At 42.2% G+C, this 16,170-nt stretch overlaps 1 protein-coding gene across 1 annotated transcript in view; it reads left to right on the top strand.

Annotated features, from left to right (window-relative positions):
* The window catches only part of IL31RA (interleukin 31 receptor A), an 883,863-nt gene that overhangs the window by 624,855 nt on the left and 242,838 nt on the right, over positions 1-16,170 (top strand). Inside the window, exon 9 of the mRNA XM_086960638.1 lies at positions 688-901. Within this exon, the coding sequence (XP_086816764.1) occupies positions 688-901 (214 nt within the window). The remainder of the gene's footprint in view (positions 1-687; positions 902-16,170) is intronic.

The following is a 16,170-nucleotide window of genomic DNA, read 5'->3' on the forward strand; positions in this document are numbered from 1 at the left end:
TACCGGTATTACTGTTTCCACCTCTGATAACATTACTGTTACCACCACTGTCATTTCCCTTATCTCCACTACCACCACCATTATCATTACCATTGTTACTGTTTCAACCACCAATACAGCTACTACCATTACCATTACCACCACCATCACCTACATTACTGTTGCCACCGGTGAACCACCTTTACAACGAAACTTTTACAACGCACTACCATTACAACGCAAACCATTACAACGCATTGCGCTGGGGGGCACTCTAGGATAGGGAATACGTTTAATTTTCTATCCAACACCTTCCCTAGTGTCCACGGGGACTGGAGTTGGAATAGAAAATTAAACTTTTCACTATCCAGCACCTCTAAGCGCTATGCGTTGTAATGGATTGCGATGTAAAAACCGCGTTGTAAATGCATGCGTGGAAAAAGCATGCGTTGTAACGTCATACATCCGTTGCCACCATTACAACCACCATTACCACGTGTACCATTAGCAAGATGGCCATTGTGCAAGAGCACTTTGTGTTTGACACACGTTGTATGTAATAGAAATGGTGATGTGGGTGTATGTGAGACGTTATGTCTGTGATAAGAAAAATGCCAGAACTGTTTGTTTGGCAAATGCTTGTTACACATATCTCGCTTCATGCAAATTAGTAAACTTAACTTTTGTATGCATTCCATCCATGAACAGGAATTACCGCTTTCCTCATCTGGCACAACTCTTGGATATAGAACTCAATGCTTTCTTGAAAGCGATGCTGCACAGAAATTGATGGGCAACACCACAGAAAAGACAATTACATTCAATATTACTGGAGAAGCTTACTGGATATCTGTAGTTGCTTACAACTCTGCTGGAGACTCCCCTGAAGCTAGTCTAAGGATTCCATCAATCGGAGAAAAGGGTACGTTTATATTGACATTTTATAGAGCTGAATGTGATGCTAAATATGTGTAACTGTGCTAATGTTAGTTGCATCAATTTGACCATTTTGAAGTCTAGGGCAAGTAATTAATTTTTAGATTCATTTTGCCTATTAAAATAACGTAATGAGTCTGTATTTTATTTTCCTCTGGAGCTTTTTCAAGTACATTTTAACCTGAGGCCTCAGCATATATTTGGCCCGTAACAAGTTTGCCATTCCAGGATAACATTTATGAGTGCTTGTGGCCCTACTCTTGTCTGCTGAAACTACTCTAGTACATAAAGAGTAGTCACAGTGGAAGCACAAATTTCATCAAAACAAATCACCCTGAATAACCACATTAAACAATTAGAGTTCAAATTCAAAAGGAAATGTTATCATCATTTAACATGAAATGAGTAATCAATATAATTTGCATGAAAGGTGCTCCGAGGAAAAGTGAAACAATTGTGCAGGGAGATGTGCTCATGTGAGGGCAGGAGAATTGTGCAATATATAGAGTCTATTTACAAGGACCTGTCTGGTCATTACAATAATCAGAGTAGTGATACACAGTATTAAGGAGATACAGTCAATCAATCACTGGTATCTATGTGTAGGTACAAAGCCAGTACAGGTATGTAGAGAATAGTCAACGTTTCGACCCCAAATATAGAGGAGCATCCAGTCCTTAAACGGGGGTCTTCATCAGGACAGGGGGAGCCACCTACAGGTGAAATGAGTTGAAAAATCGCAAATTTAATAAGGGTGACATGGACCATATAATATGTATAATACATGAGAGGTCAATTAATGGTTACCTTATTCCACAGGGAAAATGTCCGTGGAAAAAATGAAATAATTGGGCCCACAGGCTCCTACGTCTTAGGGACGAGAAGTCTCAAGGATTGTTTGAGTGTAAATGGCACTGGCTGAAAGTAACAGAAAGTACGTCAGCCTATATCAAACAAGGGGGGAATAATTTCTAATATTGCGACTACTCACACATTGACTATAGCCAACCATTGAATGAATGATACCATGAGCATCGACAGAGAGGGAGTCCTTATTATTTAGAGTCTGTGCGTATGTAGCAGTTATTTAATCTTAAAAAGAGGAGACCAGGGTATAATGAGAGGCCACTACGGCTCAGATTCAGGCTTAAACATAGTATCAAGTGGGAAAAGAGCATCTGCCGGCGGGAGACACAATTACCTTAATCCATCGTGGGGTCAAGCCGTGTGAATGCGACGCCACTCTTCTGGCTTCTAAATATAGACAGAGGGGAGTTCAACTTGCACGCGGCTGGAAATGCGTCGGGAGCACAGTCGCTAAGTGCTTTCCCTGACGCTCAAGTGCGGTGGAGGCTGTCACTCAATTAAGTAAGTGAAAAGGTGAAAGCATCCAAAACACAGATATCGGGTCAAAAGGAGTGCCCGAAGGAAAAGGATGTTTTATATTCCAAAGGGTCCTTGTCAGATCAACTATTAAAAACAGACCATATATTTAACCAATAGCATCACAAAGGTGATAAACCACCATTATACTGGGGGACGAGACTGATAAATGTAGGCACAACAATACATTGCATACATCATTGAAAAATACACAGTTGCACAGTGACATACATAAAAACCGTAGGTGTTGAATGGAAATGAGGACATAAATTGTTATCATATTTGTGTAAATCATACAAGAAAACATTCAATTGAAATGTGACTAGTAGGTGGTCAACCAAACATTAGAAGTGGTGATATTTGGAACGCCGACAACCTGATGCTTCAGTCACAAAACGTTTGGATATTTTAATTATGGGTAGCAGTGTCATAGTAACTAAAAATGTTTGACCAAAGTAAGACTCAATCATTTTAAAGGCAGGACTGTCTTGTCTAACTCATTTAAACCATTCTGGATAGTGTCCAATAAGTGCATCCACTTGCACTCTCGCAAATTTCAGAATTGCATTCATGTCTCCCCCTGGGGCCTAGACTAACTTTCTCGAGAACTACACATTTGAGACTCTCTGGGGGATGTTTGAGGGCTTGAAATTGTTCGACTAATGGAGCACCTGGACCATCCAGGTCCTGGATCTGTCCTGTGATAAGGAGGGGCCCACCAAGCATTTTCTCATAGTGGAAAGAGGATTTTCTTTTGCAGTTATATAGAGTTCGAACTTGACCCAAAGGTATTTGAGTTCTTTACATGAACACCAGTTACATTATAGAAGAACACATTCATTATTATTTTTTAGGCATGGGGAGATTAAAGGATTCACCCTAAATCATAAGGTGTTGAGCTGCGCATACACACCTAACAAAATCTAACAGATGATATGCAACTTTTATTAACCAACTGATAAAAATGACTTAGTATTTGTCACAATTTCACTTAAAACACCTCAGCTGCACCGCAGGAGTATTATAAGCTGTTGTAGAATATTTCACTCTTTAACTTATTGAGGCTCCCTGCCCTAACTTCGCCTGCTATTGATGCACCTTTGTAGTGTTCTTGGGTCCTGCTAACGAGGTACCCAGTACCAGTGTTCTTTCCTTAAAACGGTTTCACAATTGGCAGGACTTCAGTCCCCTGTAAGTCCTTAGTAATACGTAACCCTGGTAGCTAGGGATTGGGACTAAAGAGGGTCCACTAGGATTGTAGCACAAATTATGCCACCCTCGTGACCCTTCACCCAGATCATGAAAAACTGCCATTGCAGGCTGCATGACTTGGTGCAGACAAAACCAAAGAGTCAACATGGCACACATCCCTGTGTGCAGTGCCTACAGACACTGCATGAGATATAGGTAAGCCACACCGAAAGCAGGCCTTACAGCCCGAAGGTGTGGTGTACTATACCCTATGTGTGGACATATTTACAGCAGCAGATATGACCCTGCAATGTATTCCATTCATAGACTTTGTAAGCGAACAGGGAAGCCAAAACGAGTACATTGGCTGGACACTCGTCATTAAGAGTTCCCCAGCCCCATGATGGCTTTACTGTACCCCCAAGATGTTTGGTACCAACTTAATAAACCCACACTGATGCCAGTATAGGATTTATTAATAAGTACACGCAGAGGGCACCTTACTGACTACTAGTGTGGTTACCGACTGGGCTCAGCCTGCCTCCCACCATTAGACATGTTTCTGGCCTCCTGGGGGTGAGAACCTTTGGTCTCGGAGGCTGGGAACAAAGGCTGTTCTGGGCAGAAGTGTTCCAGGCGGAAATCTTCAAAGGCCATGCTGCCTTTGAAATGTGCTTCCAGCTAGTGGAAGATGCCAACCCCCCTCCCTGTCCCCACTGTTTGGCGGGATGACAAGTCAGAAAATTAGTTATATTAGGAGGTGTGCCCACACAAAGCCAGTGCCAGCCCTAAGGTGGGGTACCTGATGTGGACCCCTCCTTTCAGAATCCTCGATCTTGTATTGAATAGAACTAGCCTATTAAGGTCAGGGTTATGGCCACTTCCCACAGGAAGTGGGTATATAAAGTGTGTAGTCACCCTAAAGGTAGGTAGACCATTGGGTACTCCCTGGTACTCCCCTTAACACCCCTAAATTGAGTATTTAAATTACACCCCTCGACCCAGAACTTCTGATTCGACAGACATAAACCTGAAGAGGACAAAGAAGAGGTGCTGAACGCGAGAATTGAGTGCCTGACACAGAGTTTTGGCATGACCCCTTGCCTGCTGCTTCAAGACTTAACAGTCAAGGCAAAATGTCTTGTTCTACTGCTGTTTGGCCTCTAGGAGCCCCAGAGGGCTACCATCCTTTGCAAACTGCCCATGAACCTCCTCAGAGTAGAGGAACTACTTTCCTACAGATTGCAGGCACTAAACCGCAGAGTCTGTTTCACCAATTTGCAGCTCCCCTGCACAGCCGGCACAGCAACAGACCAAGAAGAGCTAGACGTGCTCTGAAAAGTCGGATCAGTCTCCCCACCCAGAGTGTGGAGGCACCAGGACCGACCAGAGCTGTGCAGTATCCATTCCGAGTTGAGGGATGCCCTGCAACCAATACTGAATCGAAGAGTGCAGTTGGGATTCCAACTGTACCAGAGCCTAGCAGCCACTGAGGAAAATCAAGACCCCTGAGAGCCACTTTGAGAGTAGCCCAGCAGTCACAAATTTGCTTCTGCAGCTGTTGGCCTCTGACTTCAAGGAGCACCTTTATGCACCCGAGTCGGCTAACCTACCTGCTCAGCCCATTCATGACGAACCGGCTGGGCTCCCTTGTCCCTATGGCCCTTGTGTTTCTAGCCCCCTTGTGGGAGCTCTGGGACTTGCTTGCAAGTCCCCTTGTGAACCCTTTCTTTAGAAGGTCCCCATCCATGTACTGCCAGCTACCAACTCTACAAACTCCCTGCTCCTAGCAGAATTCGGGACACACCCGACAAACTGTTGGTAGAACATTGGTCCTTGGCTTCTATATTACTCCAAACCCGGAAGGTGACCCCCTACAACTGTGTGTGCTGTGTACTTTACCTACCTGCTGTTTCATCCTATATGAATGCATGGTGTGTAATTGTGCACAACCGTGAACTATTTAATTATCTTTGAAGATTCATAAGAAATACAGTTCTTACCTTTGAAAAGAATAGGACACGTTAATCCACACACTATTACTCCGCTTGCCATTAAAATCTATTACAATGCAGGGCTTTACAACACAATCCATTGCAATGAATTCCCCATTACAACTCAATTTACTATTCTAACTCCACTGTGGTGTTAATTAGGGGAATGCATTGTAATAGTCTGCGGTATAAAGACCTGCGTTGTAAAAGATTTTGCGATGTAAAGTCTGCGGGGTAATGGCACTGCAGAGTAACGCCAGCAGTTTAAAGGATGTTTCCCCTTTGAACGTACTTCTTGGTTCAAAAATATATATAAAAATAATTTATTTTTTTACATTGGTATAGGATTTATTCTTTGCGTATGTGTCTCATTTATTGCCTCTGTGAGTACAACAAATGCTTAGCACTGTCCTCTGATAAGCCTAACTGCTTGACTACACTACCAGAAATAGAGCATCAGTATTATCTACATTTGCCTCTGTAAAACAATTGGGGACCCACTGGGCTCTCTACACAGTGTACTTAGTTTTAGTGCATTATAAAGAGAGCCAGCTTGATACACATGGGCCACGCAAAACCTTGATAAATCTGGCGTAGATTTGAATAAAATATGCTTCAGGGGAAAAGGGAAGAGTCGCAGCATAGTTTTCCTGTATCATTTGGTGACTGCAGATTACCCAAAGAACAGAATAAAACTACTTAAGATGTTTAATGAACCTGGTTTAAAGGTTGTATTCACACAACCCTTAGTGCTATATGAACATTCTTGTCTGTCTATTTTACGTTACAAGACATTCATTCAGAGAAAGGAAAAACAAATTAAATTGTAGCCCGATTTTGATTTCTACTTCTCCCTACTTGTATCTCTTTCTTGGAACAATAATTATAAATACTAGCAGAAGGAATTCTGCAAGTTGCTAAACTCACCAATAACATTTATGAGGAAATTATAATCAGTTCTAGGTTGCAGTCACTTTTTTTTTTCAGAACCAAATTTTATTGATGTTCTTGTTGTTGAAGGGATCACAAAAAGGCCACTGCTCTCCATGAGTCAGGGGAGCAGTGTGCAAATAAGTAAATATCACATACAAGTAATTCAAGCAACAAATCGATATAAATGACCTTCCCCGAACTCCCTGCCCCTCAACTCCCACCCTTTTAACCCCCCACCCGGATCCCACCCCCCTCCCCGCACAGTGTCCACATGGTCCGAATGTAAAAGCATAGTAAAAATATAGTCAGTGTGTGTATTGTTTCACCCAGGGTCAACAAGCAATTGTCCTGCATTAGCATCTTGTTGCACTGGTGGTTCCAGCCACAGTCCTCTATAGTCCGCCCATCTCTTCCATATTTTGAATTGTTTGCGGGGCATCCCCTGGCTTCAAAAACCGGACACTCCAGCCCCATATAAAAATCCAAACCTCTCTTCCACACCCCTACCAAGGGGGCCTTGGGATCCTTCCAGGCCAGAGGTATAGCTCTTTTGGCTGCCGTAAACAGTCACTTTTAACAAACAAGCATTTGCAATGCAATCTGTCTCGCCTTTGGGACCTTATAAGTGTTTAGCCATGCAGCACATTATCCTGGGGTGTTGTGCCACCAGGGGTTGAATAGTTATACAATTACTACACACTGGGTGATGCACTGTAATTTACAACTGCAATTGACATTTAAGAAAAAAAGATCTTTTTATTCTACATATTTATTATTAACAGGGTGTCCACAGAAGGGAGGTGGGGTTGTTTAGCAATAGCTCCCAGTGAAAGATTGGGGGTCGATTTATTTTACCGTTGTTACCATTTGATGTGGCTGCTTTTTGGTTTGGGCATAAGACTGTCTCATGTGTGCATTCCTGTGTTTGTCATAATTTATAGTACTTTTCTTAAAATTGAGCTTGTTTCTGTTTCAAATAACACTTTTAGACTGCGTGTTAGTATGCGTCTATGTGTGAAGCTCTGGGGGGTCCCAAGTGCTGCAGCCTAACGACTCGTGTTGGCGTTGCCATGCCCATCCACAGTATGGCCACTGACCTGCCCATTTGTACTGCTCGTCAGCTTCTTTGCCTCAATCCTGAGATAGTTGACATTGTTAGAAGCAGTGACTGGAGATGAAAAGACTAAAAAATGAGATGTGGATTCACACATGCAGTGAGTATTAAAGCAGCAGGTGCCAGGAAAGGTTCATGATCACAAATAAACAAGGAAGTAATGACCAATATAATAGCGAAAGCTAGAGCTCAACAGGGGGAGGAGTGTGGAAATTCAACTCTGCTTTCCTGTGCAAGTTCCTGTCAGGGGGAAAATAGCCTTACTGAAATACAAAAACATGCGTCCCCGGGCAATCAGAATACCAGAACCTAATAGCCCACTTCAGGCTGACAATGATAATGAGGGCACAATGCTTGATAAATCACCAGAAGAGATACAGGGGAAAACCAACTCAGTCGCTGCACCAGAGCCAGCACTGGAGAAGGATAGAGAAGTGTAACAGAAGCAGAATTTGACACTGAATCACAGTCCAAAGAAGCAGTCAGCAGCGACTCCATTTCATTTACGATTTTACACACATTGGACCAGATCCAATCCCAGTTTTAATATTAAAACACATGGTAGCACCATTCATTTATTAAGTATCACAGGTCTGTTTGTAAGACACAGTGAGCTTCTATTAAAAAAAATACTGGTGACATATATAAACCTCTGGCCAAGCTGCAATGCTTGCCTCTGATTTAGGCACCGGAAGGCCTCTGTGCACACCCAGCTGCTGCAGTTGTGCTTGGCCTGTGCCTCGGCGAAGGCGATGCTGCGTCGGGAGTAAGGAGGAATCCCTTGCAGGTCCGGTACAGCAGCGGTTTATTAGTGCTTTGCCTTTGTTTACATTAGGGGTACCCGGTAATGTCCAGTGTGGGTATTGCCTTCCTAAAAACCAGACTGGAGGTGAGGCAATATCCCGCTCTTCACAGAGAATAAAACCCATGAAGTGTGACGTCTAAATAAGGAGTGCACTTGGAACCCCTGAAAGAGTAAAAAAACGTTCATACAACAGACAAGGTTACGAAACTACGATAAGGGAGTAATAAAAAGACAAATAGATTCACGTTTAATCCTACAATATCACGGCACGGACAAGGCGAAAGTAAACATTAAACACTACTATGTGTCAATGACACACAAGCCCAAACAATTACATGTCCCCAAGCTAGTAAAGGCAGTGGGAAATAGACTCTGTTTCACGGTGTTCATGAAAAAATACCAGGAAAACTCTGGGTTGCGGGCAATACCAACGTGGGGAAAGGCAAAATCATGAAAGGTCATAAAAGGGCTTACCGTGAAAGTCGTGAACGCCGAACATTGGGAGGACTTCTTCCTCACTTCAGGCTTGGAGAGAAATGATACCTGAGATGCCATTTAAAGTCATGAGAAACCGCGCGGAAGCATTGTCTGCCGCCCGCCGTCGCTTCCGTCTCCACGGGCAGTGAGCTCGCCCGACGTCGCTGCCAGCACTCTAGAATGCGCGCCTCAGAACGCCTGTAACGAGCGGCACGATCCTGCCCACGCCGCAGCCTGCCACCAGCGCTTCTCAGTTTGAGTGGGCGCTAGGGGTCTTCCGAAGCACGCCAATCCCACGATGCTTCCGACGACAAAAGTCCAGGGTCCGATCAGGACGGCACATTTAAAAAAAGACATCCATGAAAAACACCACACATGCAAGAAAATGCACTAACACCAGTAAAGGGGCCAATAATGCCCAACAGGGAAAAAGGAGGAACATAAAACATGCTTACTCAATAGCAAGTAAGACATTTTGAGAGACACACTGAAAAACAAATAGGAAAACGGAGGCGGGGACTCCCTCACTAAAGCATATACTGCATGTCTCAATGAGACAGCGCATGCGCTGCCTTGTCGAGATCTAATAAATGGCAAAATCTAAATTGTTTCTAAAGCAAAGAATATCTCTTTCTCGCCACAGACTCCATAAAAAGAAAACGCATGATTAATGGTTATTTCTCCATTCTCTCTTGTAAATTCATAGGAAAGGTAAATGAAAATAATCTCTGCTCTTCATCTTCTAAATTAACCTTGGTGAACTCTTCGCCATACATCACTCCATAAATGTCTCTGAGCTGAATTCCAGACCATGTGCGTACACTGTAACACATTTTGAGCTACAGTGTAACCAGATTAGATTGGGAAGTGGTGTTCCAAAAGAATGTAAAAGTAAGACATAATCACTTGAAGACTAGACTACAATTTTAAAAAAAATCCAATATGTTTCTTGAACATGTGCACTGATTCAGAGCTACAGCTCTTGTTTCTGGTGAGAGTTCATTCTCAGATGGCAATTTCTAAACTGATGTTTGAGAACTAATCTTCCGCTGAAATGTTTAATTAAGGAAGCAGTCTTTTCTACACAAGTGAGTCTTAAACGTTTTGAAAACACAATTTAAAAACAACAGTGCAGAATCCTCATTTGTAACAGCATTATGGAAACGGAACTTTGATTTCAGAACAGTAGACATTCATTCCAACGCCATTTGTGAGGAAACATAGTGGACTTTAAAGACGACACTACAGACAGCTTCTTTTAGAGAGAAGATTTGAGTAACACAAATAAAAACATTACACAAGCAACAATCTGCTATGTTTAACTCAAGAATGGAAATATGAAACTCGCAAACATAAAAATGTCAATTAAACGTACCGGTTATTTTTGTCTTCTTATTTGTGTTAGTAGCGGTCACCCACCATGCATGCGAGGTAGCATTGTGAGCAAGCAATATACATTCCTAAACTCCATGACTCCAGCGTAATCGATTTTAAGGCAGTTGTGCGGAGGCCTATCCCATTTCCATATGTGCACACTGAGCAAATTGTTCAGTCATACAAGGTCAGCATATTTTTAATTAAAACACAGAGGTCCAAATGTATCATACTTTCACTCAGCGCAACTCAGCAAGCCACCTTTCTGCAGTGCGTGAAAGGGCAGGAAGGAGCTGTATTTAACACCATTCCAAGTATTCTTGTCCTTTCCTTGTGTTGGTGCACTTTCTGCTGCCTAGCAAAATGCAGGCACCCTTGCACCATGGCGGAAGGGTGCCTGCATTGTAGGTAGGATTGTTTTTGTGCAGAAAGGGACACCTTTCTCAGAACACATAGAAAGAGAAAAAATCTAGGAGAAATAAAGATATTTCTTCTTGTTACGCCTCCCTTGGGGAGGCATAGTATTTTGACACATTCCCAGGTCTTCCACTAAAGATAAATCTGGGAATGCGCATAATTAATGGGTGAATGCGTAGAAAAAACCACTCTCCAACCATGGAACTCCTTCCTGCCACAGAGTAATGCTGCCTTGTGTTCGCCTAGATTTATCAAGCCATGCAGGGCCATGCTAGGTGCCTTGCAGGCTTGATGAATAATACTTTACTGTAGCGTTGCCCTTATGCCACCATGCGCTGCGCAAGGTGATGCAACACCATGATAAATATTGGCTGGAATGTCTTTGCGCACTACTCTTTCGCCTGTTTTGACACTGATGAACGCCAGGTGCAGAAATTTGACGCATCTGACATAAATGCTGGAATTAGCCTACAAAATAGATTCCTTGCCCAGTCTAACATGAAGGATTGTGATTTACTAACCCTGTCACCATCCCGATCATCCATCAAATCTCCCATCAGGGCCTTAGCAGAATACAGCTTTAGGGCACCTCTACTTAATCCAACAGCTTTTGAAGTGGTCCCTGTAGATGTAACTCTGGCCGAAGGAACTCAGGGACTTGGGCAGATCCCCCCACCAGACTGGAAAAGTGGACAGAAACATATAAAATAATCATGAAGGCACAATATGGGTTTTGGAGAGGTATGGGGAAAGTCGACCAGTGCCTAAACCTTTCCATAACTTTAGAGAAGTACTCTGCAGCCAGAAATGACAAACTATACATGGCCTTCATGGACCTAACATCAGCCTTTGACTGTGTGTCACATTCTAGGCTATGGTCCATGATGGAGGACATGGGTATAGAGCCGTCGATTATTGGGTTGATCCGCCAGCTGTATGTAAATGCCACTGCCTGTGTAAGGTATGGTAGAAAGGGGGAGTGCATACGTCATTTTAAAATTGAAAAGGGAGTTAGATAGGGGTGTGTGCTCACCCGTTACTTTTTTCAATCTATACAAACAGGGTCCAGTCCTCCCTGTCTGCTCTCTCTTTGGACCTGCCCAAATTTGATCAATCCTCCCTCCCGATTTTGGCATACGCTGATGATGCGGTGCCGGTGTCAAGAAAGGGCCTGGCCCTACAGAAACTAATTAAAGCTTATGCAATCTTTATGGCTTCCCTTGACACAAAAGTAAATGAAACAAAATCTTTCATAATTGTGCACACAAGCTGAGATGAAATTCACTTCAACAGAAAAAACTCTGAGAGCGGTTCAAACTGCAGTCGCAAAAGAGAGAGCCCTAGCACAGGGAAAACGCATAAAAGCTGTTACTCCTGTCCCTGCCTTAGATGCAGTGACAAAGCAAGCATTCCAAATGCAAAAGCTCTACATCCAAGATGGATACAATGGGTTAATTCTCTTGCTGCGACAGACGTTGAATACGTTTTTGACCCTTACTTGAAGACACAAGAATTTCTCCAATAGGAACAAGAATGTCCTCTGCCCACTGAAATTCTGCCTCTAGAACATTACGGATGTATAATATATACAGACGGATCAGCACAGCCCGCAATTGTGGGAAAACAAGCTTACAGTGCTGCGTGCGCGATTGTTAAAGGTCACTGGCATGATGATAAATTCAGACCTATGGTCACAAAAACTCAATCCCTAGGAGACTGTACAGCTCAGCGAGCTGAACTACAGGCTTTCAAGACGGCACTTGAAAATACCGATCGCGAATTCCCCAAAATCACAGTGTGCGATTCGTATTACTGCATCCGGTCTTACAATGAATATCTGCAGAATTGGGTTCAAAATGGGTTTAAAGACACAAAAGGTGGCACAATCAAGCATAAAATGCTTTGGGAACAAGTAGTTCTATTACAGAAAGAACTACAAAAGACTCACGTGATCCATACACTGAGTCATCAGTGTGATGGCGTTCACGTTGATGGGAATTCATTGGCTGATGAAGCCACGAAGGCAGCTGTGCAAACGGCTTCCGTAGTTGCAATCACTCGTTCAAAAACGAAAATAGACAGCGAAATAATGCAAGCTGTCACTGCTTCAATAAAATATAGTGGTAAAACATTACCAAAAGGCTTTCCACCCAAGTACTCCTATATATCTGATGCAAATAATGTTCCTTTTGCTTGAATCCCTGGAGTGGGGGATAGAGTAATCCCAAACATGGAACATAGGTTAGGAATAATCCTAGCTGCACATGAAAGCTTGCCACAGTTTCATTATTAAAACATCGATACTGGTGGCCACGCATGAGGAAACAAACCAGAAATTATGTTTTGGAATGTGAAATCTGCCAGAAAATGAAAGTTTCAACAGTGAAACGCCCGGCGCAGACGCCCCTTCTTATTTCAGATTAACCATTAGCATGTGTTTATCTGGACCAGCTGTGATCCCCTACAAAGGGATGGTAACTATAAATACATCATGGTTGCAGTGGATTCATGCTCAAGATTCATTTGGATGTGGCCTCAGAGCTCGGCTGAAGCCCGAACTGTTATAAAGATTTGCGAGTCTTTATCGGCACATACGCAATCAGAACGCTACATTCTGACCAGGGTCCAGCTTTTAGGAGGCCTTGGCCAGCTTGGGCGTTGCATTGCGGTACTCAAGTCCATTCCATCCTGAGGGAAATTCGGTGGTGGAAAGAAAAAATTGTGACATAAAAAAATCTATGACAGCAAGGGTATTAGTTTCGTGTGACGGGCGAGTCAAACATCTAATAAGTGTCCAAAGTAGTCTTAATAACCTGCCAAGAAATTCTCTGGGTGGAATCACTCCATATGAAATCCTTTTTGGTACTAGAATGTTGGTCGAAGACCTCGATCGTCATACTTCAGTGGTAGAACAAAAACCCTTTGATATCAAAGATCGTTTGGCTGTTTTACAGGACTTAAACGAAACAAGAAGTCGTCTAAGCAACACCATACAAAAGCCAACGACCACTGAAGAGAAACCACCTGTCCCAGCAAGACCTGTCTGGATTCCAAATATTGGGGATCTGGTCAGAGAGAAAATAGCGGACAAGAAGGAATTTGGGCCTTCTTACAGAAAGCCAGTACCTGTACTAGCAATCCACAGATCAGGAACAGTGTTACTTGCTGCCACTTGCTGGAAGAAAGGAGAACCGGTCCGTATCAATTGACCTGGTAAAACCACATCATGTGACCTATAATAAGTGGTAGGCCCAGTGGACTCTAAAGGTGTAGCAGACTACCAAATATTGCTACTATCCAAGACGTTCAAACTGAAAGACTCATCACCTTTGAAGAAAATGCAGTACGAAAGGAAGGACTATGCAATAAAGCCATGGACTGGTGCCTCTTGAAACCCAAATAACAGTTTGTCAAGAAACTCCCGTCTACAATGATCGAGCATCTGACTATACTAACATGTCAAGAGAACAAGCAGCTCCAGCGATTTTAAACAATCCAGATGCAATACCAACAATTGATAGAACTGCCTCTGGCTATTTCATCAACTTCGATCCCTTTTCTGAGGATCCCAGTGAACCTGAAACAACGCCAACAAACAAAACTTTCAAGAAACAAGTAACAGAACTTTTTCACCAGCTTACAAATACATATCTAGTATCACCATGGTCTGAATTAGGATTGTGTTAGGTGTACTTTTTCTCCTACTATGGTCCATTCTTGTTTTAAGTTTGGGAAAGCTGATAGATGGAAAATAGTGTAAAATGGACACAGCAAGTAAGAACATCAACTTGCTCCTGAAGCCACACAAATCATCTCATCGTCCACAACGAGACCTGCCATCAGTGAACATCACAGCGGTTCCTCTACATGGTGGAATAGCATGGGATAGAACTGATGGCCCTGTTGAGCTGCTGAAGATTCCACACCAATTTATGGTTTCCTTGAGTGATTTTGTTTCACCGAGTACATTTTCTGCTGATTGGGATTTTGAAACTATTAATAACATGATGGCAGAATTAAAACATGTCAGCAAAATTTGAAAAACATGAATAGTTGGATGGTTCATCAAATTATGAAGAAATGTATTGTTTTAATCATTTTGGTCATCATTATTTGCAGAAATCTGCAAATCCTCGAAATGTTTTAACTTATAATCAATTGGAACATTATCCAACGCCACCAAAAGGTAGCTTGAAAACATTTTATGAAAAATTTCTATACTTTACAGGTTTTAATGTCACAAATCCAGAAACTTTTCACTTTAAAAATGTTAATAAGACAGGCATGAAAAGGATGTTAACTAATACTAAGCAAATTTATTCTGCAGCCTTTTATGCTCAATTGTCCACATTAGGCTTTAACTTTTGGAAAGACAACATTGAGACAAAAACTGTCTGGGGCACAAAAGACTGGCAGGTACAAGGTTTAGAAGCATTATTCAGAGCTTGCATCATCCCAGAACAAATAATGTTCTTAAATGAAACTGTTCAACAGACATCTTGTCTTGGCCTGGCTAAGATAAAAGATTTAAACAAACCGCCCATACCTAAACCCACACCTGATAGTAATAATAGGTAGACATAAATTATATTTTACAACAAAACAGAACTAATCTTGATTGGAAAAAATGGTTAATTTGGCCCACAGACACGAATAACTGTCAAGATAGATTCCTGAATAAGACACAAGGGTTTACAGTAACTAGGCCGGACCCAAGATATGTCCAGAGACAACATCCAGGAATAATAACAACTTACAGTGTAGGAAAACTGTGCCTTGGGTGGCAACAAAAATCCACACTCCCAGTTATAAAACAACACTTAACTTTACTTGAAGATGGCATTGATTTGAGAGAATTCTTACTTGGACCTTGCAAACCATGTCATAAACGTTTCATATACGCCGGTATATATGCTGCTTTTAATGAAGCATCGAAAATCACGCAAATGGAAACTGCAGAACGAGTACGAGAAATTGATTGTATTAATTTAGAGAAAGCACTCTCTGTAGTTGACAATGGTTTAACAACTTTGTCGCCCAGAATCTATTATTTGGACAACATCGTATCCTCTGCCAAAGACATAATGGAACAGGACTTGCTAATGTTACAACATAACCAGTCTCAATTACGTTCTATAATGCTGCTAGGATGGACGTTAGAAAAACCTTCGTTCTGGCTATGTGCCTTGGCGTCTATTCATCACCACGTCATTGTTTACTGTATTTAACCTTACAGATAAACAAATCTCTTTGGCACAGAGGGGAGCAGACTATACAGTGTTAATCATAGAAAAACTGTAGAGATTACCATTAACCGTTTCTGAGAAACTAGCTGTTGAATGGATAATACATGGCACCATCATGATACCAGTGACGATTTTCCAGTTTCAGTATTGCTTAAAACACATACCAGTGGGCCTGTATGAAAGGTGGGTAAAGAGTACATAAAGTGGACCTGGGATTTACCATACACACACAAATGTTGGATTGGGGAAAGGAGGTATTTCTTAGTGGTAAAAATTGCAAAACCACATTGAGCGGTACACTTCTTTGCCACAGCATTAATT

Source organism: Lissotriton vulgaris, chromosome 3_1 (genome assembly GCF_964263255.1).
Source record: "Lissotriton vulgaris chromosome 3_1, aLisVul1.2, whole genome shotgun sequence".
NCBI lineage: Eukaryota > Metazoa > Chordata > Amphibia > Caudata > Salamandridae > Lissotriton > Lissotriton vulgaris.